General features: G+C 41.8%; 1 protein-coding gene across 3 annotated transcripts; it reads left to right on the forward strand.

Moving 5' to 3' along the window:
- On the forward strand, positions 1-26,956 carry CAPN3 (calpain 3). 3 transcript variants are annotated; one of them, XM_069017439.1, is made up of 24 exons: positions 1-467; positions 6,150-6,219; positions 6,705-6,823; positions 7,435-7,568; positions 7,947-8,115; positions 8,689-8,829; positions 11,191-11,274; positions 11,625-11,710; positions 12,398-12,475; positions 12,937-13,097; positions 13,640-13,809; positions 14,357-14,368; positions 15,539-15,747; positions 16,271-16,316; positions 17,262-17,276; positions 18,473-18,574; positions 19,940-20,017; positions 20,715-20,772; positions 21,367-21,431; positions 22,451-22,519; positions 23,078-23,156; positions 24,645-24,761; positions 25,228-25,286; positions 25,917-26,956. In XM_069017439.1, the coding sequence occupies exons 1-24, from the start codon at positions 177-179 to the stop codon at positions 25,941-25,943; spliced, it is 2,439 nt and encodes an 812-aa protein (XP_068873540.1). In that variant the 5' UTR covers positions 1-176; the 3' UTR covers positions 25,944-26,956. The 3 variants fall into 3 exon arrangements, with proteins under 3 accessions (XP_068873540.1, XP_068873538.1, XP_068873539.1); XM_069017437.1 differs by lacking the exons at positions 1-467; positions 6,150-6,219; positions 6,705-6,823; ... (9 more) ...; positions 17,262-17,276; positions 18,473-18,574 and having other exon boundaries at positions 15,482-15,747; positions 16,271-16,307; positions 25,917-26,949; XM_069017438.1 differs by lacking the exons at positions 1-467; positions 6,150-6,219; positions 6,705-6,823; ... (11 more) ...; positions 17,262-17,276; positions 18,473-18,574 and adding an exon at positions 19,527-19,574 and having other exon boundaries at positions 25,917-26,949.
- The last annotated feature ends 541 nt before the right edge of the window (positions 26,957-27,497 follow it).

Raw genomic sequence — 27,497 nt, forward strand, 5'->3', positions numbered from 1 at the left:
ATACTGTCCTTTGAGAGGATGCAAAACCACATGGAATTTTCTGGCTTGCAAATCTGACTAGAAGACTTTCAACAGATAGAAAAGACGGTTTGCACAGCAACTTCCTCTTTTCTGAAATTTCCTTCCAGTTTGCAAGATCCTGCTGTCTTTCAGCGTTTGCTGTAAGCCTGATTCCCATGCCGTCCGCCATAAATGCAGCGGCGGCTCAGCAAACAGCTGCTGGGTCAGTCCCCAACACCACTATTGGCACTACGGAGGGGGCAGGAGGGGGAGCAGGGGGGATCTATTCTGCCATTTTAAGTCGCAATCAGCCCATTATCAGTGTAAAGGAGAAGACCTATCAAGAGCTTCACAAGAAGTGCCTGGAGAAAAATATTCTCTATGAAGATCCTGATTTCCCACCAAATGAGTCCTCCCTTTTCTACAGCCAGAAAAGCCCCGTCAAGTTCGAATGGAAAAGACCACGTGTAAGTAACATGTTTGCTGAGTGCCTTGTTCTGTAAATTGAAGTATCCACCCTGAGCTTACATTTTGGCAGAAATTGTGTGTTGGGGAGGCGGTGGAATAAACTAGAAATATATTTCCTTAGAGCTCTCCTGGGAGATAACTAGCTAGGGCTGTGAGAGCTTAGACAATGTGTATATAATGACTAAAATACAATAAAGCAGAATGAAACAACAACAACAACAACAAAAGAGATGGAATGAAATATATAGAAAAATACATGGAGAATTTAATTTTCTTCTTGCATGGTTTGCCTGGGATTTTCTTGTCTGAAAGTACCAAAGAAAACTCTCCTTATTCTGCAACAAGTTACTGGGTTTGCTGAGGCTTAATTTTTTTAACACTACCTTGTTTCACTTAAACCTTTATTTTAGCATTCTGCCATTTTTCTCATGTGTGAAAATAAAAGGACAGGTTATGGTCTGAAACATGCTTTTAGTCAGTTGTTGCCTGCATTGATTATCCCTCTTACCGTGAATGTGAGTATTCTAATCACTGTGAAGACCTTGGCCACTAATCCCATTCATTTTTCTATTTTGTGGGTATTCCCCAGCCAGCCTTCCTCTTTTTTCATCTTTTTTTTCCCCTTTCTCTCTCACTGGCAGAGGACTAATACCTCAATTCCCAGTTGATTCCCCCTACTACTGCAGGAGGAGTTATACTCTTTCCCTGTAATATCTGCTGGTCAGCTGCTCCCCTGCAGCAGAAAAGCCCTTGGGACACTGCCTTGGCCCCTGCCATCTCCTCTCTGACACTGGGGGTGTTGTTCTGAGGAGCCTCCACAGCTCCTTCTCTCTGGCAGTTTTTGGCCACCTCTTTTATTCTTGCCATACTTCCCCTGCACCCAAATCTGTGCTTCAGTGGCAAAGCCAGTGGTGATAGATAAAACTGACTACAGGAGGGTAACTGAATAGCAGAAGACCAGGAGCTCTTGTGGGTGGCTCTTACAGACGGAGAGAAAGGTCACGTGCTGCTGTCACAACATGAGCAATGTGGAGGGACCAAAATGAGTTCCCCATCTGCTGTACCCTGTGCATTTGTGCCCTGTCATTAAATGCAGCCCCAAGTCAGTCATGTAAAGGGATGGGATTTCCCCTGTTTCTGCAGAGGGAAGCAATATAGCGGCATGAGTGCCAGCACCCTGCAGCAGACAAACTGCAAGTGTCATATTAGAAAGCATCAAAACAAAAGAAAAGCACAGTGTAACCTCGGACTTGTCTTATATAACTGTGCAGGCACAGATCAAGCCTTTATTATTGGAAAGGTTCAGACCAGGGTCTTAATCCCAAAGACAATTCTTCAAGTCACTCATGAATATGTAAATTTGGAAGCTCTGTACTTATTATTCATGTAGCAGCCACAAGCTGGGGACCATGTAAGACTTAAAATACAATGTAAACTTCAAAACCAAAGCTATCTGGTTTTTTTTCTGCAAGCCAAGAACTTCATGAAGTCAAATGATTACGAGGTAGTAACACTGGGTTAAAGAGTATTTTGCTAAGAGGTTAAAGCAATCATTGAAGCACTACATATACTCAATTGCCCATGCTATGTTTTGTAATAGTCTGTAAAGATACGGACAACTTCTGTTCTTGTTAGATTGCAATGGCTGTTTTTTTCCCCAAAGAAATAAACTAACTTATAAAATATACTCTTATAAAGTGGTAATTTTAATTACTTTGAAATTCAGATCAATAGTTGAATAAAACTTGATAATGTATTCTAAAAGAAAACAAAATATCAGACAGTTCAGAAGTCCTGAGAGAACATCCTAATGCTGACCAGTCTAGATCCTTTCCCTGTGGCATTTTGGGTGCTACATACTTCCAGACACAGCAAATAAACAAGTGATCAAAGTGCTCTATGATCACACTTAAAACAGAGGCTTGGGAAATAGGCAACCTGTTCCTGACTGTCTCTGGCTTACTGAGTCACCTTAGTCATGTCACCGCATCAATTTGTATCAAAGCCCCTCAACCAGAGGTCAGGTCCTCCTCTATCCCCTCCCAAAATGATTGTCCTCTGCTGCTGCGAGGGCAGCAAATGCACAAGGACTGGCCTTGTCCCTTACCCACAGAAGGACAGGTGCCATGCAGGGCAGCTGGCAGCCCTGGCATGGGAGCAGCAAAAAAGGCCTTTGTAATTCTACCCGGCCGGTGACTGCCATGCCACGACATGAATGCACAGAGAAGACCTCCTAATACTCAATTCAGACAAAAGCCAAGTGAGAGCCCTGAAAGTTTCCCTGAGTAAAGACTGCAGGATCGATCCCTCCAGTGTTTCTGTTCAGAATATGCATGAGCATGGTTTAGGTACACAGAGGCAAAATAAAATCCTCCTCAGTTATTACAAAATGTTAAATTATTCATTCAACTACAGCAGGTAAGAGAAGCCCAAAGAGCTGTTCACACCTGCTGGTTATATCCAGCTCATTGACTGGTTGTGCTTCTCACAACTATGCTGCCTGTGAGAATTTCTCACAGCTGAGAGCAGGGATGAGGCCACTGATCTTTGAGGGCTGAGGAAAAGTCTGTGTTATAACACGGAGTATTGAGAGGTCCTGCTACAGTCCTGTTGGGACTAATGACGCCAGGGTACTGATAGGAAGGCTCTGCTGTGACACCGTGCTTTCAAAGGCACCATTGTCATTCTCCTTGCTCACAGCCAAGTCACAGCATTAACTACCAGATTCACTGACTTCCCTGTTGTGATCCTCTCCATAGCCAGAAAATCACAAGGAGGAGCTTTCTTTTCATAACTAATACAAATAAAATCAAGTCAACAAACTACTCGATTTTCCTTAGAACGAAAATTAATCAGCCAGATCATCTGCTGCACGCACGTGAAGCTGTTTGAATTTAGTAATCACAAAATGTGGGCCTGTGCAGGTCATACACAAAGCAAAGATGGCAATTGGTGCCACCAAGGCAGGACTTTCAGATGAGGATAATCCAGCTCAGAAGCTCTAAAACCAGCTTGGTGTCTGACAACATTGAGCTCTGCCTTGAAGTGTGCAGCACAGCCATTTAAAAGCATGGTCTAGACCACAAGAGAGCAAAAGACCATGAGACTACAAATTGTCTTAGGCAGGCCAAAGAAGATCCTTCCTCTGTCTGATAGGATCAGTTCAGGGAATTTATTTAGAAGGCCACAGTTTAAGGGCAGTTTTTAAATGAATGAATGCCTTTTGCTGCAACAGTATAAGGTGACTGGCAGATTTCTTCCTGATACAGAAGAAAAGCTAATGAAAATATAACAAAGGTCAAATGCCATTTTTAGTTGCATGCTGCCTTTGCATTTTCCAGGGCTCCCTTCCAACTGACTCATAAATAATCTCTTCCCAGAAAGCAGCATGCACCACTAATATGTTTTCCTGGGATTCTTTGTTTTCCTTGCTGTAACTGACTCTTGGTAATGAAATTACAGTCTGAACTGGATCAACCCAGTGCAACACAAAGGTTCCTTTGGATAGTACCAAGGCAGTCTGAGGCACTCAGATCAGAGGAGGCTCTTTTAAAAGATGAATCATTGCCTCAATGAAGTGCAGCTGTTGGGATTATCTGTGATAACCTAAGAGATAAAGAGCAATCCCTTGCTCAGCCAGGAAGACTGGAAGGACAGACCTCCCACCTTCATCTTGGACACCAGGTCATCTCGCTCTGCTGTGTACTTCAGCCTTGAAAGACCTTGATACCTTTCTCTGCAACTTCAGCTGTACTCAGCACAACTAGCACAGCTGAACTGGACAAATACTAATTAAAATCATATCCACAGTGTACTATAAACACCTGGCCCCCATAAAGAAATGCAAGAAATGCATTTCTGTCATAGCTAAACCAGGCCATATGATAATTGCATGATTCTCTCCTTTGCATTCCTTCACCAACCATCCTACAAAGCAAATGACCCCAAGATGCAATAAATGGCTCTGAGTAACACATCGCTGTACATTTAATATTTGGAAACATCTAGGTGGCACCCAACTGCTTTCAACTAAAATAGAGCATGCTGGATTTCAAAGCTAGTTACAATAAGAGCAATATCAAGCCAAAATACAATAATAGAATTTGAAAAACACAAACCAAAAACCTGGCATCTCAGACTAATTTTCAGCAGAGCACCACAGCAATGTGAGGAAGAATATTTTCAACAAAGTAAGTGAGTGGAGAAAAGCATGAATGCATCTCAGACACCTGCTTTGACAGAACTGGACCCCAACAGCTGACCAAGACCCAAAATAATAGGACAATCCCTATATTCCTTCCCTCGAGGAAAATAAAGTGCCTGCAGGGGTTGGTGATGGGGACAGTGGTGGAAGTTGGTCTCTCTGTCTGGCTATATGACTAATCCAAATACTTACATCAAAGCAACTCTTCTGATAACTGTGAAGGAGAAAAAAAGTGGGTTTGAGCCAAGTGAAACTACTAGACCTGAAACATGAGTCTGGGAAAGTCCAGGGCTACCCTGATGATATGGATAAAAAGCTTTTGACTGCAGAGGTCAGGTGCCCATGTGTGCTGCCACACAAGCAACTGTCAATTGTTTGTTCTTTCTCCTTCCCACTCTAGTCCCAACATCTTTCAGCAGATTGGGCTCTTGGACTATACTTTGTCTTCTTCCCAATTTGCAGCTGCTCAGGACAGTGCTCCTCAGGTTGCAATATCTTTCTTTCCTTACGCTCATAAGAGATGGGTCCAAAAGTTGTGTCTTCTTATTCTTCTCCATACCAAGTATTTGAGTATGAGAGATGGGATAAAGCAGAGACATTTTTTACTCTGTAGGACAGGTTATACCCATTTCTTTCCTTGGTTTTCCTCTACACTACAGTTCTTTGTCCCACACAGAAAAGGGCTATGTAAGCCTGCAATTGTCCCACCTCACTTGCTGCTTTTTGCCTTCCCTCCCTGCAGAAATGTCTTAATTATTTATGCCTGTACAGCATCTTGCACTCATCTGTTCTAGTATAAATACTGACAAACCCAATACATTGTGCAGTGTGCAGGACGAAAGAAGACCTTCCTGTCCTCAGAGAGAGATGATATCTGTACACATTTTTGAATGCATCATTGTCAATTAAATACTGCAACATGAGGAAAAGAATAAAATCACTTAACTAGCAGCTGATTATTTCTGGTAATTAAACATCTGATCCTTTAAATTTAAGAAGGAGTAATGCTGGGGTTCATTCCCAACTAAATTCATTCTTCAACCCTTTTAATGCCCCAACACATCAACTACTGCAAATTGGAAATAAGGTCATTTTAAAAGAATTTAATCTGGTCCCCCGATGGTTTTTTCACCTACTTGCTGTCATGTCTCCTCCAACATTTTGTTTTTTTCATTACTGTGCAGAAAAAATTTTTCCCAATTCTTCTCATTTCAATGTGTTTTCACATTACAGCACAGAGGGAGCCTCCCAGGCTCGCTATTAGACCCTGGAGATACATGGGGAAAACCCTGACTGAAGTCTGGAACATCCAGATTCCAAAACATTTTCATAGTGAGACTCTGCAGATGAAAACTGTGCAAGAGGTTTTGATACCACAAGCTATCCTATGGGAAAATGTTCCAAAACTGCCTTTACTTCTATACTAAACAAGCATCATAATGTATGCTTTTCCTACTCATCCGTTTGTGTTTTGCAGGAAATCTGTGAGAATCCACGGTTTATTATTGGTGGAGCCAACAGAACAGATATCTGCCAAGGAGAATTAGGTATGAAATTCTTACTTTAACTCTGCACTTTTTAAAGTCTGCATCAAAATTTATCTCTCACTTAAGTTTCTTTTGCTTCCAAGGTGATAACTGAAATCCTCTGTCTCAGTGTATCACTACACATCTACTGATTCCTTCGCTCTGTAGCAAATTGTTGACATCTGCTTAGTAGCAATCTAGGCAAGAACTTTTAGTGAAAGATTTACATGACACAGGGAATTCTTAATGCAGGCAACAGTGTTCATCAGATTTTAGGCTTTTTCTAAAGTACAGGGAGTATCATCTGTTCAGCATGTGTGTATTCAGCCATGAACAATGCCCAGGAGCATTTCTAGAGAATAAATAAAGTGCTAAAGTACTGCTGAACACATGGAGAATCTTGCTCTACTGAGAATTTACACGTTACTTTGCAGTATCTCTGGTTTTCCCTTTGATTCTAGTTGCTCTCTCCCTTCATTTTGTCTGCTGCTTCTGCTCGTTTACAGGTAATTGCTGGTTTCTGGCTGCCATTGCTTGCCTGACCCTGAATAAAAAACTACTCTGTAGAGTCATACCTCATGACCAGTCCTTTATACAAAACTATGCTGGCATTTTTCACTTCCAGGTGAGTCACTCCGTCTAGTGGTAAGCGTATGTATTTACCCAAGGCTCAGCTCTTGGCATGGCTCTTTCGTCTTTCACCACCCTTTGGGAGCATGAGTGACACCAGGGAGGAAAAGGACTGAATTGCCTCACCCCAAACTCTTCCATCGGGGCAGTCACAGAAGGGCCAGCCAATAAAAGCAATTAGGGAGCATTAACCCACCAAGGAAGCATTTGCAGATTGCTGTGTCCTGGGTGTAAGCAGTAACAACAGGTGCCTGGTCCTGCCTCACGGCTCAGATGGAGCACTACAGCCAGCACAGACATGTGGGTACTTGGCAAGACCAGCTATTCTTAGGCCCACAAATAGCAGGTCTGTCAAAAGAAGTTATCGAAGAACTTCTTATTCAGAAAAGACTGACTGCTTTGCACATTTCCTTTGGTTCTCTTAAGGGACTTCTTTGCCCAGGGGAATTCAGTCCAGCTGCCTCCCTCACAGTAGCCATCAGTTTTGGCCACATTATAAAGCAGCCAATTTCCACATTTCTCCTCTCTCAGCCTGACTTTTCAGCCAGGCTTCCCCTCCCTACACCAAGTCATTCAGTTTGGGGATTTCTGTTTGCCTTTGTGCAGTTCTGGCGCTATGGAGACTGGGTGGATGTCGTCATCGATGACTGCTTACCCACCTACAACAACCAGCTGGTCTTTACCAAGTCCTCCCAGCGCAACGAGTTCTGGAGCGCCCTCCTGGAAAAGGCCTATGCAAAGTAAGGCAAACTGCGGGGCTGCGCCTGGGGCGGTGCTGAAACCACTGCATACAGCATTTACGAGCACACAGAGAATATACCTGAATACACCCATTCTCCCATGCCTTGGAGTTGGGGATGGCTTAAAGCATACTTTCTAGGAAGTTGTTCTACTCATTCAGAAATCATTTGATTTTCAGCATATCTTTCTTTTTTTTCTACGTGTGCAGGTGGCATGTTTTAGAACTTTTAACTTGTGAGTTACCAGACAGATGGTTTGTGGGCTTTTTTAGTATGTGTGTTTACATAGCTGTAGTTATAAACACACAAGGTGGATATAAATATATAGGTCGGTATCTTTACTTGTGTAAAAGAATCTTTTTCTTTTCTCTTTTCAAGACTCCATGGGTCATATGAAGCTTTGAAGGGAGGCAACACCACTGAAGCCATGGAGGACTTCACCGGAGGAGTCACAGAGTTCTACGAGATAAAGGATGCCCCTAAAGATATCTATAAAATCATGAAACATGCCATTGACAGAGGATCCCTCATGGCCAGTTCCATTGATGTGAGTCTGTATGAACTTTGCAGATAAGAAATGACAGAGGAGAGGGACCTCTCCATTGGTAACCAAATATATACCATCTTTGGGACTGCTTGGTTTAGGCCACATAGAAAACATCCATTTCTAGGAGATGGAGTAATCCCCACTAGAGACCATCCATTAGCAAATAGTGAGTGCCTCAAGGGAAATGAACAGAAGCAGAACATGGAGGTGGAAAGAATGGGTGCAATCAGCAAAAACAGCACTCCTTCCCCCTCAAGATCCTCACCCAGTGAAATGAGGTTTTTATGGGGATGCTGAAACTCTGTTAAGATACAAATCTTCGTGTCAAAGATGTTAAGTGTGCAAATTAACATTTTATTGTCAACATGGCCTCAGATTGTCTTCACTTACTGTGGCAAATTTAAAAGTTAAAAAATAAATACTTTATAGTACAATATTGCAGTAAAGGTGGGAGAACAAACAGTGCTATTGACCACTGTAGATAAGTATGGACATAATGAGGGAAAAGAAATGTAATCTAGGCTTTACCACTCATCTTCCTGCATGATACTTTTCTCCCATTCTCTGTGCCAGGATGACCTAGGCTTTTCCTACGGATCAGCTCCTCGGAGCGACATTGGGGAACTGATTGCTCGCATGGTGAAGAATCAAGAAAACGCACAGATGGCTCAGCCCACTGTAGACTACCAGGGGATGGATGAGAGACCAGCCTGGGTATGTCTCCTAAGCAGTTGACTTCAGAGTGCTTTTATCTACAAACAGTTAAAGAAACATATCACCTATGCTTTTAAATCCTTATTTGGCTTCACAGAACAGCACCAAAGAAATGTTCTTATGGATGCTGTTTGACATGTGTGTTAAAAGACTTCAGTGCTTTCAAGCACAGTGACTGATACTAGAGGGCTTCACTGATACTGAGGCTTTAAAGGGCTGTTGGCTTGTGACACAGGCTTATAATTTGCAGAACAAGAAATTTATTAGTGGATTTTTTCAAGTCTCTTGCTTGTAGAGAGAGCAAAAAAATTAAAATACTGGAATAGAACAAGATCCTTGAGTGTGCATGGAATGTCAAAGAAAGAAAAAGCAAGCTCTGCACAGTTCTCACTCCAGGCAAAAAAGCTCTTGGTAAACTTATTTTAAGACAGAGTGCTCTACCCATAAATGGAGGAGAGGCTGCTCAAGGGATGCTCCTTTTTGATGACTGCCATTAAAGTCCTCATTTAAAATGTCTAACAAGGAAAAGGAAAAACATGTTGAGTTCCTGTATGTGAGGAAATACAAACTCCAGCATATCCACCTAAGTATCTAGCAAAATAAAGAGAGGGATGTTAAAACTCTCTAAGAAAAAGTCCCATATTGGATGACTTAAAAACTTTCAAATCTGTAGAGGAACATTTTGCCTTCTCCGTGTCAGGCAGCTGTCATACCTTGCCCTTTAGGGAGCTGCATTCCCATGACAATGAAATTACATCTCTTGCTTTATAGGAGGGTGGGGAGGGTGGGGCAACAACAAAAAAACCAAAGAAAAATCCTCCACAATTACATCACTTAAAGCTTTTGGTTGTGCAAACTTACTTCTGCATTTGCAGCTGAAATAGCTGATTTTTCCTCTTCTGACATCCGTATTTAGTTCTTCCTAAAAGACTGAAATGGTGTAATTCTTTGGGAAAGCCCAGTATGACTATCTGGTTTTGCAAGCATGGCTGTCCAAACCACCCATGTCTGGGGGGAGAATTTCCTCCCCAGTGACTATCTACTAAAAGAAGATTGCAAAACTCTTTCTGTAGTTGCTGTCCCAGCAGCCATTGTGCTGCTGGTTATTGTGTATTCCTGAATCATCACCAAGAAAAAAATCAGGGCTCTTGATGGAAAGAGGCAGATGGAACACTTCCAAAACCTGCACTTTGAGAAGTCATCCAGCACACCAGAAGTTAATGTTCAACAGAAAGAAGAGAAAGGATTACTGACAAGTAATGATGGCAACAACATGAGAAGAAATTAAGGAAATAGGTGCAAGGTTATAGTAAGAAAACAGAATCAAGAGAAAAGAAACCAAATAAGTGCTGAAGTGAAATAATGGGAAAAAATTGCAACAGCCAGGAAATATTTGGGTGAGATCATCCCTGTGCAAGGTGAGAACATATCAGTGTGACCTTAATAATTCTCCCTTAGGATCCAGCCCTGCCTTTATCATGCCATCAGAGGTATCAAGAAGGGATGGCAGAGTTACTAACAGGGCCTTGCAGGCATCTCTCAGCAACAGACACAAAGGAGGAGAGGAAGTTTTGCTCATGGTCCACGTGCACATGGCAGGGTGTGCCCCTCCCACCAATACTGGAGATCTCTCCTGCAGATACAGCAGGCTGTGTGCATCTGCCATCTTGCTCCCAATTCCAGATCTCACAGATAAACAGCATTTCAAAATTTGCAAGTAAAAATCCATCAGACACACTAAAAGCTGATGACGCAGGCCACAAATGTATTTACAGCTGAGCAACACATTGTTATGCCCTTCCTGAATGTTAGATGCAATAAAACAGTGTCAGTTATAGGAACAGTGTATTAAATAGGTAGTTTAGATGTCATTGTGGTAAGACAGTAGCCATGTGGAAAGATGAAAGTATTCTAGGTGTTCATTTGCTCTGATGTTTAACCAGTTCATGTGTAATAACCTTACTGGGCTATACATACATACTGTCCTAGAAAAGGCTGAATAGTCCTTCTAATACAAAAAGCTAATTACTTTGATTAAGCATGCTATATCCTTCCATGCTCCAAGTGCAAAAAGCAATAGCCTACAAAAAAGGGGAAAATACACCAGAAAATGTCCTTTGCAGTTGATATTATTAACTTTTCCCATTTTTAGTTCATGCTTCACTCCTTTCTAACCAACACCCTGAATTCTATGGGCTTAGCTTGACTACCTTGACAAACACGAAGAGGAGAACAAGGCAAAAAGTCCTGTCACCTGAACGGTGTCACCCTCCCTCGGAAAGGCCTGGCTGGCAGCACCTGCGCTCGAGCAGGCAGCTGAGCTTGGCGCGAGTCGCACGGGTTTTCCCCTCTGTCCAACAGACCATAATGCCGATGCAGTACGAGACACGGATGTCCTGCGGGCTCGTCAAAGGCCACGCCTACTCCGTGACGGCCGTGGAAGAGGTACGTGCACCGCTCCGCTGCCCTCCGGCCGCGGCTCAGCGCCGGGCTGGCAGGTGTGGAAAGCGAGGCCAATTATGAGCTAAGGAAACAAAGTTATAGTCAAATAAGTAAAAACCTTGTGGACAAAGAAACCTATCCAAGTTTTGGCTTTCTGGGGAAATGCCCACTTGGGCAAAGGTGGCCACAGGCAGCCACCTCCTTGTGTTACAGCCTTCCCTCAGTCACCCCAAGAAGATCAGTCTGGGGTATGGCCCAGAAAAGCACCATCACTGAAGAAGCTGGTGACAGGCAGAAAATTTCCTTTTGAACCTACTCTCAGTCTATTCTTGTTGCATTCTTTTTTCAATTAGACAGTATTTAAAGGGGAGAAAATACGTCTGGTAAGGCTGAGAAACCCCTGGGGCCAGGTGGAATGGAATGGAGCCTGGAGTGACAAGTGAGTAAAACACAGCTTCATGTGATTTGAAAAAGAAGCTGTAGCTTTATTTGCCTTTATGCAGCTTGTGCATAACCCTAATATTCAGTGATGAGGTATCTGAATTTTCTTTGTTGTCATTTTGAAGTTGATTGAGTGTTTAGCTGAAGCTGTAAAAAAGAAGAGAGTACCTAGTAAGATGTTAAGAGGGACTTTAATAAATGTAAATGAAGACAGAGCCCAGTCTAATGACAGATTAAATCTGATTTTACTGTCTATAAAGTTCAGCAATGTCCCTTTTCAAAACAAGACATGACAGTAGAAAAATCTTTTTAAGTTATGAAAGAACCAAATGAAGCAAGATGTCAGGGTTTTCCTAACAGGAATTTCAATAGCTACTGCAGCAACGATAGTCTGCAAGCACCTTTTTCTTCAAGCTAAGTAAAATTAACATAGTTCAGCAGATGTTTGAGAGCTGGTAAGAGGAATCCTAAAGGCAAGGCAAAGAGAAGTAAAACAATTGCTTTTTTTATTTGGGCATGTGGAGAAGAGGGTAGCATTGAAAACAAATAGTTGCAAGGCTTACAAAGGAAAAATTATGTGGAGGTAGCAAGATGATTCTTGATTTTTCACTCTGAGGCTAAAATGTAGAAACTTTAATGAAAACTGTGTTGTAAATCCTAAGATAACTCATTTACTCCTTTGAAGGTCAGAGGAGTGGAACTCTGTTAATGAAGCAGAGAAAATCCGCCTGCAGCACAAGGTCGTGGAGGATGGGGAGTTCTGGTGAGAACATCAGTCAAAAACCTGTGCTTCTCGAGGAAATAGGCAATCATAGCACAAATGGATGACATTGCACTACTACAAATCTGCTAAAACCATTGCAGTGATCTCTGTCCCCCTTCATAATCCCAATAAGCCCTGCTCTGTGATCCTCTCATTCTCCCACCAGGGATTATTCAGTGCCATCAGCACAGTCTTTCTAATTATGCTACACTTCCACAAGCTCTCCATCACCCTTCCTGCATACCATCCTCTCAGCTCAGTTTCCCTGAGTTTGGAGCTGTACCTGTGGTAATTGACCTACCAGCAGACCAAAAGTATTTAGAAAACATGGCACTCCCACTCCAAACTTGTCCCTGTACTGACAGAACTGTTGGTCACCATTCTCGACCTCCCCCGATTCTTTCAGACAAGTGTCAACCATGTAAATCCATTTGGGTTCAATTTCCTATCAATTCCTCCAGGATGTCTTTTCAAGATTTCATGAGGTACTTCACAAAGCTTGAGATGTGTAACCTCACACCTGATACTCTGGAAGTGGATAAATTCCAGACCTGGACTGTGTCAGTCAACGAAGGGCGCTGGGTGAGAGGCTGCTCAGCTGGAGGTTGCCGCAATTATCCAGGTGAGCAAAGGGTCCTGAGAGATACGGCCTCTTTGATGGGGACTAGGATAGATCCCAAAGGTTAAGTCATACCACAGCCTGATTAGTGCTCAGCCATAGGAAAAGCATTGCTTCCTCAGTGGACAAGGCATGCGATAGGTAGCTGGAAATCTTCTGTCACTATGTTGTAACAGAACATCGTACGTCCAAAAGGCAGCCCTGGCAAAGATAAATCATTGCTCAAGTATTTCACAGTGCCCCAAGTAAAAGGGATAAATTTCACCCTAACAGATTTCACTTGGGAAATCCACTTTGGTGGATTAGTGATAGGGTTAGGGACTTTGGAAGTTTATCAGATGACAGTTCTTCATATATCCTCATTTGCTATGCAGTTGTTAGAACTAACAGCCATAACATGTGAAAAAACCCATGTATGTCTTAGCCCAGTTTTAGCCTTTCCCTCAGGAGCCATAGGCAGGGAACTTCAAAGTTCTCTTTGATCATGAGCATCATTAGACTGAAGCTTTACATGTTTTCTTTGGGTTGCTGGTGGGATTTCACAGATACATTTTGGACCAATCCCCAGTATCGCTTGAAGCTCCTGGAGGAAGATGATGATCCTGAGGATGAAGAGGTTATCTGCAGCTTCCTTGTCGCACTGATGCAGAAAAACAGGAGGAAAGAGCGCAAGCTGGGAGCCAACCTATACACCATTGGCTTTGCCATCTATGAGGTAACAGCTCTAGATTTTTCTCTTTGCACTGTGGTCGCAAATCCTGATAGTATGCATTTACCAAGAGAGTCACTGAATCATTCAGGCTGATTACATCAATTGCAATTTTTGCTTTGCAAGGAAGTCAGGGAAATCTGGAAGAGAGGAAGGAAATTCAGGTCTTTTTAACTGCTCCTACCACAGAAACATCAGAGTTTACTCATTTATTAAGACACTTTTTAGGCTTTTATAGTGACCTAATGCCAGATTTTAACATATTCTTTCCCTATATGCTTCAATCTCCCTTTCATCCTTTCTGAAACTAAGCATTTAATTGGCAGAAGAGTGTGAAGAAGGAAACAGACATCCAAGACTCCTACATAGCAATTAACTCTGTCCCTGCTATTGACTTGATGAAAAAGTCAATTCACTCAGTCCCTTGCACAAACATATTTGGTTCAGATTTTAGCTGATTTCATGTAGATGCCAAGAAATCTAGAAAGGAGGAGGGAAAGTGCTTCTATGCTTATGCAGCTCTGACCATTTCTTCTCTCTGTTTCTCCCTAAGGTGCCCAAAGAGGTATGCGCAGAACGGAGCCAGATTGACATCTTGGTGTATACCCACAGCTAGTGTTACTGTAGTGCCTGTCAGTAAGTCAGCAGGAGACTGTCCAGTCAAGTTTGTTTTCAGGGATGTAACAGCAGTAGAACTGCTAACCTTTTTGCTTTGAGTGTTTATTAGTAACATTTAGTGAGTAATTTTTAGTTCCTTCTCACTCGCACCCCATTTTCACTTGCACCTTTTCCTCAGTGCTTCCTTTCTCTTCTGTGGTGACCTGGCCATCACTTGCACAGTTGGCCAGAGATCCAGGAAGCAGTGCCTGTGAGGGCTTTGCCTCTGCAATCCATGCAGAACCACCCTAAGCCACTTCTATTTCCTCCTAAAAATAATGCAAATGGACTACATTCTGCAGTCACAGAGTTTTCTCTTTAGTCTTAGAATTTGTTTAGAAAATTAATGATATTTTCAGACGTTGAAGAAAACTTGTCGAAAGTACACAGATTACATTTTTTCTGAGCCTGACAGTAGCTGAATCATTGGCATCACAAGTTTTGCTAACAAGCTCACCCAAAGGCTGTTACCTGGAAAACATGAGGATGACAGTCTGAATGTTGTCTTTGCCAGCGATCTTACAGATGGTTATTTCTGCAAGAAACAGACTGCAAGTGTTCTTAGCCCACAATTCTTGGCTTAATTTTCATATTTGAACTAATACAATGTTCGATTGTCACATTTGTGTAGCAGATACAGAATTCATGTTTTGTCCAGACAAGGATACATTTTCACTGGAAGCACCTTCTCTTTACCACTCTTCATGTAGGAGTTACACCATTTGCTTACACCATTCCTTGCCATACCACCCTCCAAGGAAAGTAGCTGAGCTTTGGTTACACACAACCCAGCATTTAGCAAAAGAGTCAGATAAAAGTGCCTACATGGCAGAAGTCAGCCACACAATCTGCAGGTCAGCCTTGGAGCAGCCCTCAGAAGCCAACTAGACTCAGTCAGTAGAAACTTAAGGGTGACAGACTCTGTATCTGTCACCAGCTACCACCCCTCCTCAGCTCCCTGCTTGCTGAGCTGCTGCTTCCTGTGTTTTCTGTCCCAGCTGTGCGCTGCCTGCATGGCAACCCACATGGGCAATGGGCAAGACTTCCTTGAAGACAAACAGACTCATTTGTTCTGCAGATGCATGGTACAAAGCACCACTTGCAGAAGGATTTTTTCCTCTACAATGCCTCCAAAGCTAGAAGTAAGACCTACATAAACATGCGAGAAATCTCTGAGCGCTTCCGCTTACCTCCCAGCGAGTACGTCATCATCCCATCGACATATGACCCCCACCAGGAGGGAGAATTCATCCTCAGGGTCTTCTCAGAGAAAAGAAGTCTTTCAGAGTAAGTTGTAGAGCCATTTATCTGCCCATATATGTGGAGTGACCTTACTAGTCTGCTGAAGTCATGTTACCGGTTTGCTACACCCCGCTTTTTATTTTCTTAACCTCATTAGAAACTCCAAATGAAAACTCATTTCCACAAGATTACTTTACAGACTAACAAGAACCTGCTTTGAATTGTCTTTGGAGAAGCTTACTGCTTGCAGGATATCCTTTGCAAACAAACCATTAGCCATTTACTAAGGCCAAAGAACTTCTGTTTTACTTCCAGTTCACTGTTATCAAGGCTCTTCATAGGAGTAAGCCAGGCAGCAGCCGTCCTGGAAACAGTACTTGGGATTTCAGCTCAAACTGGGAAAAAGCTACACCTAGAGCCTGCAGCTGTAATGCTGGAAGCCAGCCCACACCACTGGCTGCTTGGAAAGTTCAAGTGGCTGCTTAAAAACCACCTAAAGAAACAAGCAACTTTGGGAACAGTCACTTTCCTGATTTATTTATTTATTTATTTTCTGCTTTCTACTTAGGGAGGTTGAAAACATGATTGAGGCAGAGCGTCCATTGGTAAGTACTGTCCTGGTCCTCTTTTGTGTATAGGGGAAGGGGGAAGAGGAGCATGATACCTAGGGAAACCTACAGCAGGAAACCATTTGCAGCTATATGACAGCACCTTTATCACAAATTCTCAAGATACTCCTGTTGACACTTGCTTTATATACGCTACTTTCTGAACTTGATTCAGACCAAAATGTTTTTGCAGATTTGAAATCTGGTCCTGGCATAAAGAAGCTGGATGCTAAGCATTATCTTTGCCTCCATCAATGGAGATTATCCATTTACCAAGAGAGGCCTAGCTCTCTGCCCTGAAATATTTTCTTTGTGAAATTGGCATCTCATCTAATAAAGAAAAAAATACCTTATTTTGAAGTATCTGCTTTCTGAAAAGGGATCCTAATAGCACTCTGATTCAAAATAGCATCCATGACAAGTTCTAACTCTTCACCCTGGAGTTTCACACATCTTTGTGGGAAAATACTAGAGCTAACAGTACAATTAGTCTTGAAAAAAAATCAGAGGAAATGCTGTTGCACAGAATTGAGCTCCATCACACCTTGCTCAGAAATGTTCCCCTTTTGTTTGCTGTCATAGTAAAAAATAACTGTCCAGATATGGAGGAATTAAATGGTCACTTCAGATATCATTGATCTATGGGCATAGAAGTTCAATCTCCACTGCACTGGCAGGTTGGGAAAAAGAAAGGGAATAATCAGAGCTAAAGAGATTTTATTCAAGCAGACAAAGTCCCAGATGAGATGAGACACAGTTTTGCTGTGGTTTCTGCAATGTGTGTCCTTCAGTATGCTATTTCTTGGTAGGTGCATGTTCCCTCATTTTTAGTGATTTGAGTATAGGAGCTGGAAAAACAAACATGAGAAACGGAAAAATAAAAAAATTAAAATTTGCCATCAGCTCTGCATAATCTGATCAAGCACTTTTTAATTTTGTCTCTTCACACAGAAGAAAAAGGGCAAGGTAGGTACCTGTGCAACGTGCTAAGTGCCAGCAAGGCAAAGAGCATGTGCAATGCATGAGCAGGGGCAGAGTTCCTTGGTATCATAATTTTCTCTGTGTCTGGAAACTGACCTAGTTAATGAAGGGCATTGGATATGAGGCCATTCGCATGCAGCAAAGATTTTGTCTTCCTACATTAGATTCTAATGAAATAACATTAGCATCATATACCCCTCTCACTCAAAGGGGTGGTGAAAGGGTAACAAACTATTCAGCTTTATCAGCTCAGTCCTCTGGGTTGTTCTAACTGCCCTTCCTTCCTGCCCCTTCACAGGCAACCTGATACTCCTTGCTAGTGAAAAGCATCCCTTCTCCAGACATGTGCCCTCACACTTGCTTTCCATTGCCTAGTGCAGCAGCCACTCCCCTTTCCTGAAGTTTCTGCTCACCAAAGTCCAGGATTCTATTTTTGATTCGACACAACACATTTTGGACCTTGAAAATGTAATCAGATATTTTAATCCCAAGACAGGCTGATTGTAATTAATACTCTAGAGTAATACATTCACATCATGTAGCAGTTTTTTCCCCTTGTTTTAAATGCACCAAACCAGAACAATTGCACATGGCTGCTTACAGCTGAGTGCTTCAAGAATCAATACAGAGAAAGAACATGCTTCACGTAACTGACAAGGTCCTACAAGTACTCCTTTTCTGTGTAAGATTCACATATGGTTTGTTTTCAGTGTTGCTGTCCTTCATAGAGAGGGGCAAGATCATCAGTTTAAGTGATGAGAATCTGGGAGGCTTATTTTGCTTAAAAACAGGGGAAAAAAAACACACACACACACAAAAAAAAACCTAAAACACTGAAACCAAAACAAAACCACACAAAGAAACCCCAAACAAAAACAACAACAAACCAAACACATTCAATTACTGTCTGACAAGGAAAGCTAGAACCCAGCAACTGCCTTATTTTGCAAAAAGATTTTTGCAGCTTTTTTTAGCATGAGAAGAGCAGTAACTGCAGGAATTTTTCGACCTTTTTTTTTTTATCCTTTCTTTTCTTTCATTCCAAGAAATGGCTTCTCTTGTCATGCTTTGAAGAGCAGGAGTTGCTGCTGCATGCACTTTCCACAGAACGCTTGTAACCAAATATTTTCCTTTCCACTATTTCTTATGCAATTTCCATTTATTTTGCTCTCTTCTTCTAGCCTATCATCTTCGTTTCTGACAGAGCGAACAGCAATAAGGAGCTGACAGCAGATGAAAATGCTGGCAAAGATGGTGAAAAAACCCAAGCAGATGAGAAAAAGGTTTCTGCAGCAAGTGGCAGAGGAGGAAATAGGGCTTGGTCTGGATAGCACAAAAGAGTGGCTGGGGAGATAACAGGAATGGGGCAAAGAGGTGTCCTGAAACACTAAACAGCTTCTCATCAATCTTAGCATTATTTGCATTTGGTTTATGTGAATCTAATGAGCATGAGCACAGAGAGACTGTCCCTTCAGTTATTTAACAACTCTGCAGGAGGATTTAGTTGCTTGAAAACATCTCCTGGTTGCTCTCTCATACAAGGATCCCAGCTGTGAGAGATCCTTTCCCCACATTCAATTCACTCCTGCTCAGTCCCCTGAGGCGGTACCGCTTTACAGAGGGCACATGCACAAACTGCGCTCGAGGGGCTGCAGAAGCTCCTGGCACTGACCACAGCCTCTCCTGTTACAAACTATACACCTTTATCCTAGTCCCTGTTGGCCAGAGGATAAAGGACAGGTAAACCCAGGATTTCCATCACCCCTCCTCTTTTCCCTCTCTACCAGAGAGGAGGGAAACACAGTAGCAAATTCAAAAGTTTCTGCCTGCAGGTGGGTGAGACGCAACGTACCTAACAGCCACATCCCATGTCCAGGCTTGTGGCATGTGGAGGCATGGCTGGAGCATCTGCTTACAGGGAGGGTGCTCTTCTGCTGCATGACTGCCAGAGCACGCAGGTGACAAAGTGGGAACCAATCTAAATTTTCCTCTGCGTTTAGACAAAGGAAAACAAGAACTAAGCCAAGAAATTAACTTTGTTACCTATAATTTTCATTTCCTTTTTCAGTATCAGCTTCAGTTTAGGATTGCACTTTCCACGTGTCTGAGAAAGCTTCACGATCCTCATTTTCCTCTGTCTCATATGCTATTTGTCTTCACCAAGGGGGCCCCCACATCATAAAGCGTTCTCACATGTTTCTCATTTATAGCCTACAGGGCAGCTGTGAGGCAGATATTGTGTCCCTGCCCATGGCAGGGGGCTTGAACAAGATACTCTTTAAGGTATCTTGTTCTTAGTACTGTTCTAACCAAAACCATTCTTTGATTCTTTGATTTGCCTCTTCTGCTCCAAACTTCTCTTTTGCAATGCTTTGGAACAAAAAATTAGAAGATAACTGCCAGTGGAAGTAATTATTTAGGCTCCTTCAAATAGAAAAGAGAACAATGGGATGAAGTTAAATACTTGGCAGTTTTAAGGAACAGAATTAACAAAAACATGGGGAAAGGAACAGGAGGACAACCCATTCCTCCAAAGGCCTCTGGATTCACTAAGATGATCCCTCACACAAGGGCAAGTGAGCCATCCAGGCCCTTTCTCTTCCCCACTGGGCTAAGGATGTATCTCTTCTTTGCTTATCTCTTTTCAGCGTTCTTCAACAAAAGCTCATGAGGAGAGTGAAGAGCAAAAACAGTTCAGGAATATTTTCCGACAGATTGCAGGGGATGTGAGTATGCAATCGATCCCTGTCTCTGCCATCAAAGCAGCCTGGCCACAACAGCTCCTAAATCAACTACTCCATGGATTCAAAACACTGAATATTAAACTTCCCTTTGAATTTCCTCCCATCGAATTCTCCTTGCGATTTCAAGATAAGCAAAATCAAATAAAAACCCCATTAAGTACACAGCTATCCTCCTATATACATATAAGCTATTCTTACCTGAGGGAATCTTATTTAAATGCAGCCTTTTTCTTCAATCCCCCCTACAAGATGCTGTTTTGCACAGCAAGTATAAACAAGTTAGAAATGCAATGCCCTTAACAAGGGAAGTTAAAGATAAAAACAGATCAAAGAACTACATAAATCGAGTTGCTGCAAATAGGATACAGGAATTTTCTGATTTTGCTATTTGATTTATAAACTGGCTTGAAATTACCAGTCATTCTTTTAGTTGTAGTTTAATGAGCATTATATGGTAACTTCAGATCTACTTTGTCCTGCAGCCTCAAGAAAGAGCTGCACTAATGTCCAGTTTCATGTAAACTGATGTTTACACCAAGTAGAATGCCCTCTGGTTTGAAACATGTACATGCCTAGTTGAAAGTGACCAAAGACTTTATACTTTTAGCATATCAATCCATAAAATTATGTTTCATAAAGAACCTTGTAACCAATTATATTCTCACCACATTTCCATCAGGACATGGAGATCAATGCTGAGGAACTTAGGAACGTTCTCAATAATGTCGTAAAAAAACGTGAGTTTGAGCATGTTTTTACTAACCCTGGACAAAGAAATCTGTGATAGAGCATAACCCCCCACCCCGAGTTACACTCTAAAAATTGTTGATGTTTTCAAACTCAGAAATTTCCTAGTTACATTTCCATGGACATTGCATCTGAGACTTCAGCAAGCTGAACTTTTCACAGAGATGATGTCTATGGTTGTTAGTACTGATAATCTAGAAATGAGCAGATGTTCATTGGAAGTGCCACGCAGGACAATAGTGCATTTCTCACAGTCTGCAAATGCCCTTTAAAAAAATTTCTAGTGAAGAGGCAAATCTTTCTCCCCCTTTAGCGAACTTTATCCTACAGACCCTGGACTTGCTTAGTAACCTGGATGTTAGTTTAGAGTTATCCAGAGTTTTTTACTGTATATAACAAGTCAAGAAAAAGAATATCTAATTCATAGGCAGTAACATTACTGAGAGTCTTTTCAGATTTCTATACCACTCATTTCTTACTGGATGAAGGAAGGTTTGGCTTTTACTTATATTAGAGTTTCACCTGAGAGGAAAATCACTTGCTGATTTGCATGATTTGTATTCACCTGGGATCATTTATTTCAGATAAGGACCTAAGGTCAGAAGGGTTTGAATTGGAATCCTGCCGCAGCATGATTGCTTTAATGGATGTATCCTTTTCTGGTGAAAAGGGAGTGCTTGAAACCACTCCAGTCCACTATTTCTCACCATCACACACACCCACATAACTTAGTAAGCCAGGGAAACAAAACAGCAAATTGTAGTCTATAGTCAGAAAGCATTCCTGGTTTGGCACATCTTAATTCCAGTCATCTCAACATTAGCATATTTGGCAGAGAAAAGCAAGCTACAGAGTAAATCAGTCAGTATGGCACTCTTCTTTAGGTATCAGAGACTGTCCAGCTGATGTACTAAAGCATGATTTTTTGATTATTATTTTTAAAACAAACTCCACATAACTATAGTTCTTGCCAACAAACTTACTGTATTTCTCTCTTTAAGTTTATAATGTACTACATAGTTTACTGTATGCTCAGCTTGCAGTGCACGCAGAACTTGTCTGGAACAAGTGCAATACAACACACTACAAGATGCTACATGGGGTTACCTCTGCAACAACGACCCTCAGTTTTCCAGTTTGACATAACACAATTTTGAGAGAATGTAAGTGCATTCAAACATAACCAGAACAAAAGTGTAACTACAACCCAGAGCTGGAATGGTTGGAGCCTAAACACATTTTTGAAAATAGCTTTAGTCAACATTTTGCTTACTTCTCAATTTTAAGAAAGGCAGAAAGAGCTTCACTGTAAAGCTCAGTTTTCTTTAAAAACATTGGGTGAGCTTCACATTTGGAGGTATTTCAGAGGAGCCCACTAAAACATCCTACTCATGCACTTTTAGAATAGCTCCAGAGGCAAGGCTCTGTCTGTAGCAGAAGTTTGCTTCTACACAAAGTGCTAGTAGTACTTCACACTCCTGAAGCACTATGCTATGCACAATAACCAAAATGTTTACAAATATTCTACTGCACCAGCTCAGCCAACTCTTGATGCTGAGGAGGTCCCCAGCCCAGTTTCACATTCATCCCTTCACCAATAGTTTCAGATTTAATTAATTTTATCTTAAAAATCTTGTGGGTTTTTTTACCTGAATGTTTGCATCACAGACAGATGGCTCAGGGAAGATAAACTTTGATGAATTCCGACATCTCTGGGACAAGATTAAAAGCTGGCAGGTATTGCTGGTGTCTTCACCTCTCTTTTTCACAGCTTCTGCAGTGCAAATGCTCTACAGGAAAACCAGAACTCTCCACATACACTGCAGCAAAAAGAAAGGCTAAATTTGCTTCTAAAATGAAAAGTAATGTCTCTCCTCATCCTTCTTCACAGCCTAAGCAAATAGCCTGAATCTCTTATGTACAGCCTTCCCCCATGAGAGTAGCACAGAGGCATACAAATTGAAGGAGGAGAATGATGGGAACTAGAATCAGGCCTAAATAATAGCTTAATTAGGGTAATAAAGAGGGAGGATTAACAGCATAAACTGAAGTCAAACAAGAAGAGTCTCTAAAGGAGAGCTTTTTTGCTTCCCAGAAATTGGATCTAAATTATTTTACTTTGTGACTGAGAGGAAACCTGTGCTAACAACCCAGACTGCCCAGCAGTGGCAATGTAAGGCACGTGGCAAAGCCTCCAAGTGCCTGAGGCACACATCCCATATCCACTCAGTGGGTGCATTCAAGAGAAGTACAAGTTTTTATTACTACTGTATATGTATTTTTTTCTTTTTCCAGAAAATTTTCAAGCGTTACGACACGGATCATTCAGGAACCATTAACAGCTACGAGATGCGCAATGCAGTCAAAGATGCAGGTACCTCCCCCAGTGCAATGTCCAACAGCTGAAGAAACCTTGGTTTGTTTTGGTGCATCACAGGGTGAGATCCAGAACACAGTGCTGCCTTTTAAAGACACGCTAGAGAAATTATAAAAATTTTTTTTCCCTTGACAGAGCTTCTCAAATATCCAAATGGTAAGCTTTGTATGTCTTGCCAGCCAAATAGGTCTCTTCAGCTCCTCTTTAATGCAATGAGTGATGCTCTGCTGTCTTAAGGATCTCCTGCTTGGGGTCCTGCTGTTCAAGAGACCAGGGAGTGCTGAAGATGTTTGCTCTCATTTAAACTATGGATTCTATACATTTGTGTAAGTAACAAACAAAACCCAGATGGAGCAGGTCTATGTCCAAGTTTGCATCACAGGCTATTGGGTCAACATTTCTTGAGTCATATTAATGTTTCTTCAGTACTGAGCCACTGTGGGTTCAGTCTCTTCAACCTGCACAATGAGAAGAAGGTATTTTTGCAAAACTTGCAGTTAATGAAATTCATCCTATAAAGAGAGACTTTGGATTTTCTTGCTTGTCTTAGACATACCAGTATGCTTCTTCCCCAAGGGAGCAGGCCTCCCCCCACAAATGTCTTTACCAGGTCTCTGAGGGAATGAGATGACCTCTTTGATCAGAAAATCTGTAGTATCACTATTAACCTAGATGGGACAATTTCAGTGACACTTTGTCTTCAGTAGTATTTTGGCACATCAAGGAACAGAAAAAAATGGCTACCTTGTACTTTACAAAACTTCAGTGATTCTATGATCCTTTGCTAAAGACAAAACTACACCCTGGATTTGGACTCCTGCTGTGGTAAAAATATGGGTAATTCTTATTTTCCAGGTTTCTGTTCTCACCAGGGAAGTTGTCAATGTAAAAAAAGAAAATATTTAAATACCTCCTGCCCTGACTTTAGAACTAAAAACATTTCTCTCTTACAGCACATAAGCTGTGCATGACCTTGTGTTTAGCCAACAAACAGCTGTACCAGAGCTGTGACAGACTCTTTCAAGGTACAGTCACAGGCTGCAACATTCAGTGCCACAGTTTGGTCCCACCATGCCAAGGAGTTGCTTCCTTGTCTATCTTCTGACCACTGTTTAATTATGTTTTTATAGCAACTTCCTCCTGCACTTCTGTCCCCCAGTTTTAGCTGATTTCCTCTTACCAGGCCCAGCTGAGCCATCAGGCCCTCTGGGGCTGCAGCTCTCCTCTTCACACTTACAGCCTGAGGTAACTTACATGCTAAGGGCCCTCTCAAATCATAATTTCAAAACATTGCTCCTGTTTCAGGAAAGCAGCTGGACACAGTGAAGCTCCTTATAGCTTTACTTCATTTTGTTTAGCAGTTGCAGCAGGACTTTACAGCCTGAGCCTCAGCTGGGCCTGGGGAGCGCCTGTAGCCAAACCCCTCCTGGAGCAGCGCTCTCCCCACCCGTGGCCCAGCTGTGCCCCGTTTTTGTTTCTCTGCAGGGTTTCGGCTGAACAACCAGCTCTACGACATCATCACCATGCGCTACGCTGACAAGAACATGAACATTGACTTTGACAGCTTCATCTGCTGCTTCGTGCGCCTGGACGCCATGTTCCGTGAGTGCCTGCCCCGGTTTCACGGCACTACCTCCCCTCCTCCCTCCAAACGCAGCCATGGATCCACAGAACGGCTTGGGTTGAAAAGGACCTTAAGGACAATCTGGTTCCAAGCCCCCTGCCATGGGCAGGGACACTCTGCATTGGACCAGATTGCTCAGAGCCCCATCATACTCACGGCAAAGTTTGTTCACAGCACTACTGCCTATGTAGGGTATTAATTATTAAAGATATGTGCTTAGAGAATCTAAGATATGACAAGCTGTCTCATACAAACACAAAAAAGCCCACGTGTTTCTCCTTGAGTTAGCTAAGGAAAAATGCAGCAGAAACACCTGCTGACCCCACAAGACCTATGCAAGTTTGCATTTCACAACAGGAGCACCATTTGATTTCCTGTCTGGGAATCATCTTTACTCACACAGCAATCTAATCTACTCCATGTATTTTTGTTTCCTTACTTTAGGGGCATTCCATGCCTTTGACAAAGATGGAGATGGCATCATTAAGCTCAACGTCCTGGAGGTAAACTGCTTTATGACAGTATGTCTAACACAATGTCACAATACTAAATTTTAATTGTATTAATCATTGTACATATTTTCAAGGGAGTATTCTATGAACAGAGTTCATCTGAAATTGTCATCTAATTGGTAAGAGGCTGCACAACCTCCTATAAATATTTGCTACCAATTTTACACAGAAAACATCCACGATCTGCCAGCAACAGCTGCTCTGTAGCACTCTAGCTGGTGCTGAAGGGCACTGCTGTGGCCTCTTCGTATCATCTTTAAAGTCCATCAAAAAACTTTTGAGATTTCTTTTATGAGGCAATTTAATCAAACACAGTGATATATAGTGTTAAATGATAATGCGGATTAGCATAGTTCTTTACCTTTTAAAAATCTTATTAAGAAGAATTAGAAAGTTTCAACTTACAAGCATGTCCTCTGTTAGGGAGACCATTAAAAACACCCATCACTTTTTGCAAGGGAAGGAGAAATAGGAACAAGAGACTCAAGAAAAAATTCCCCACAGCCTCTCTACTTCATCCTAAGTGATAGCAAGCAGCTGCCTTCCAGTTAGAGGGTGGGGTCTTCATACAGTTCGTGCGAGGATGCCAACAACTCTTCCATCCTTTAACTCTTCTTTCAGTGGCTGCAGCTCACGCTGTACGCATAACACCGCAGCCATCGGCCACCTTTGCCAAGGACACTCTGAAGACTTCCAAGGAACTAGCACCATTCATCCCAAGGGCAAGCAAGAGCAATTCCTAATTATGTCGTTCAGTCGCCGAGATAAACAGCACATGGGAAGAAGCCCTTGGAAAAAGAGACAACCATACTCTCATAGACAGGACAGCGCACATAGTTTGTAACTACTTTTATAGCATCCTGACATTTTCCTTTGGCAACAAGGATTAATTTATTGATGACTGAATTAAGCTTTCTCTGCGTAGTGAAGAGAGGGAGAATACATAATTGTACTGCTTGTGCTGACAACGGGAAAGTTTTTCCCTCAGGTCAGGTGAAACTGGAACTGTATCTAACTGTGAAAGTCAGAGGTGTTTACTGTCACTTTGTAATTAGTCATTAACTCTTTGTCCTGCTCTTGGTATTATCCTTTCATCTCTTTGTAATTTACTGAATATTTCACATGAGATTGTGCTGATTATGTTAATATTATGCAACCCAACGACTCAGTTACAGATTTGGCTGTGCAGGTTGGATCTCTGCTATGTAGAAATGGGGGAGTAGGGCACGACCGACTGCAATACCAGAGTACTGCTTATCTAATGCCTCAGCAGAAGTACCAGAACTGAGCAATTGCCTCTCATTTTACTACCCCCATGGGATCTTAATTACGCATTTGGACATTAGAAGTGTTTTTCATTGTAACTGCATTCCCCGTAACACTGAGAAATTTATTTGCCTTTTGAGGCAGAAAACCTGGTACATATACAAATCTATGTATCTACACACACAGACAAATGTACTTCCCCCAGCCCTGGTCCTCTTTCCCAATAGTACCATGCATTTCTTTATTGCAAGAGGTGACATGTAGCAGAATCAGATATGATATCAGCATGACCACTTTGGGAATATTATTCCAATAGGCAAGTAGAATTAGCTTAATGGAACCAAAAATAAAATCAACTGGATTTTTGGCCTAGGCTTTTTTTGGTTTTATTCTGAAAGAACAGATGCAGATGAAATATTGAGCACTCTTCCATCATTCTCCTGAATATACAGCAGCTTTTGGAGTTTATGGCAAGTGTGAAATTAGCTTAATATCTTAAATACTTGCCAGTTTACTCCTTGAATGCACTTGGAAAAAAGAAAAAGCACTTGAGAGGTTCCCTTGCTACCAGCTTAAAGGATGACAGGTTTTTACAAATACAATATAAAAAATGGAAGGAAAAACAAAACATGCAAGAACGAACAGACTTTGTCAGAACTGTCTACTTAGTTGTCTAGTGGTGAAAAGTAGCAAAGCAATCCACTAATGTAATGCAAAATTTTAAAAACAAATCTTAGTATCCACTCAAAGTTATTCCAGTGAGCAGCTCATTTAACTGAAAGGTCACTGAGAAGGCGAAAACCTTTTGACTATAAAGTTCTTAGTGTTGCCTTGCACTGTAACTTACTCTGAAAGAGTAAGAAAATCCTATAGTTTATCTAAAAAATATTTATTCTCCTTCAAATTCACCTTTTTTTTTTTAACCCAAATAATTTT

This window comes from Aphelocoma coerulescens, chromosome 5 (genome assembly GCF_041296385.1).
Source record: "Aphelocoma coerulescens isolate FSJ_1873_10779 chromosome 5, UR_Acoe_1.0, whole genome shotgun sequence".
NCBI lineage: Eukaryota > Metazoa > Chordata > Aves > Passeriformes > Corvidae > Aphelocoma > Aphelocoma coerulescens.

Coding starts and splice junctions, on each gene's coding strand:
- CAPN3 (XM_069017439.1), top strand. CDS start 177: ATGCCGTCCGCCATAAATGCAGCGGCGGCTCAGCAAACAGCTGCTGGG. Junction 6,824..7,434: donor CTGGCATTTTTCACTTCCAG/GTGAGTCACTCC, acceptor GCCTTTGTGCAG/TTCTGGCGCTATGGAGACTG. Junction 7,569..7,946: donor CTGGAAAAGGCCTATGCAAA/GTAAGGCAAACT, acceptor TCTCTTTTCAAG/ACTCCATGGGTCATATGAAG.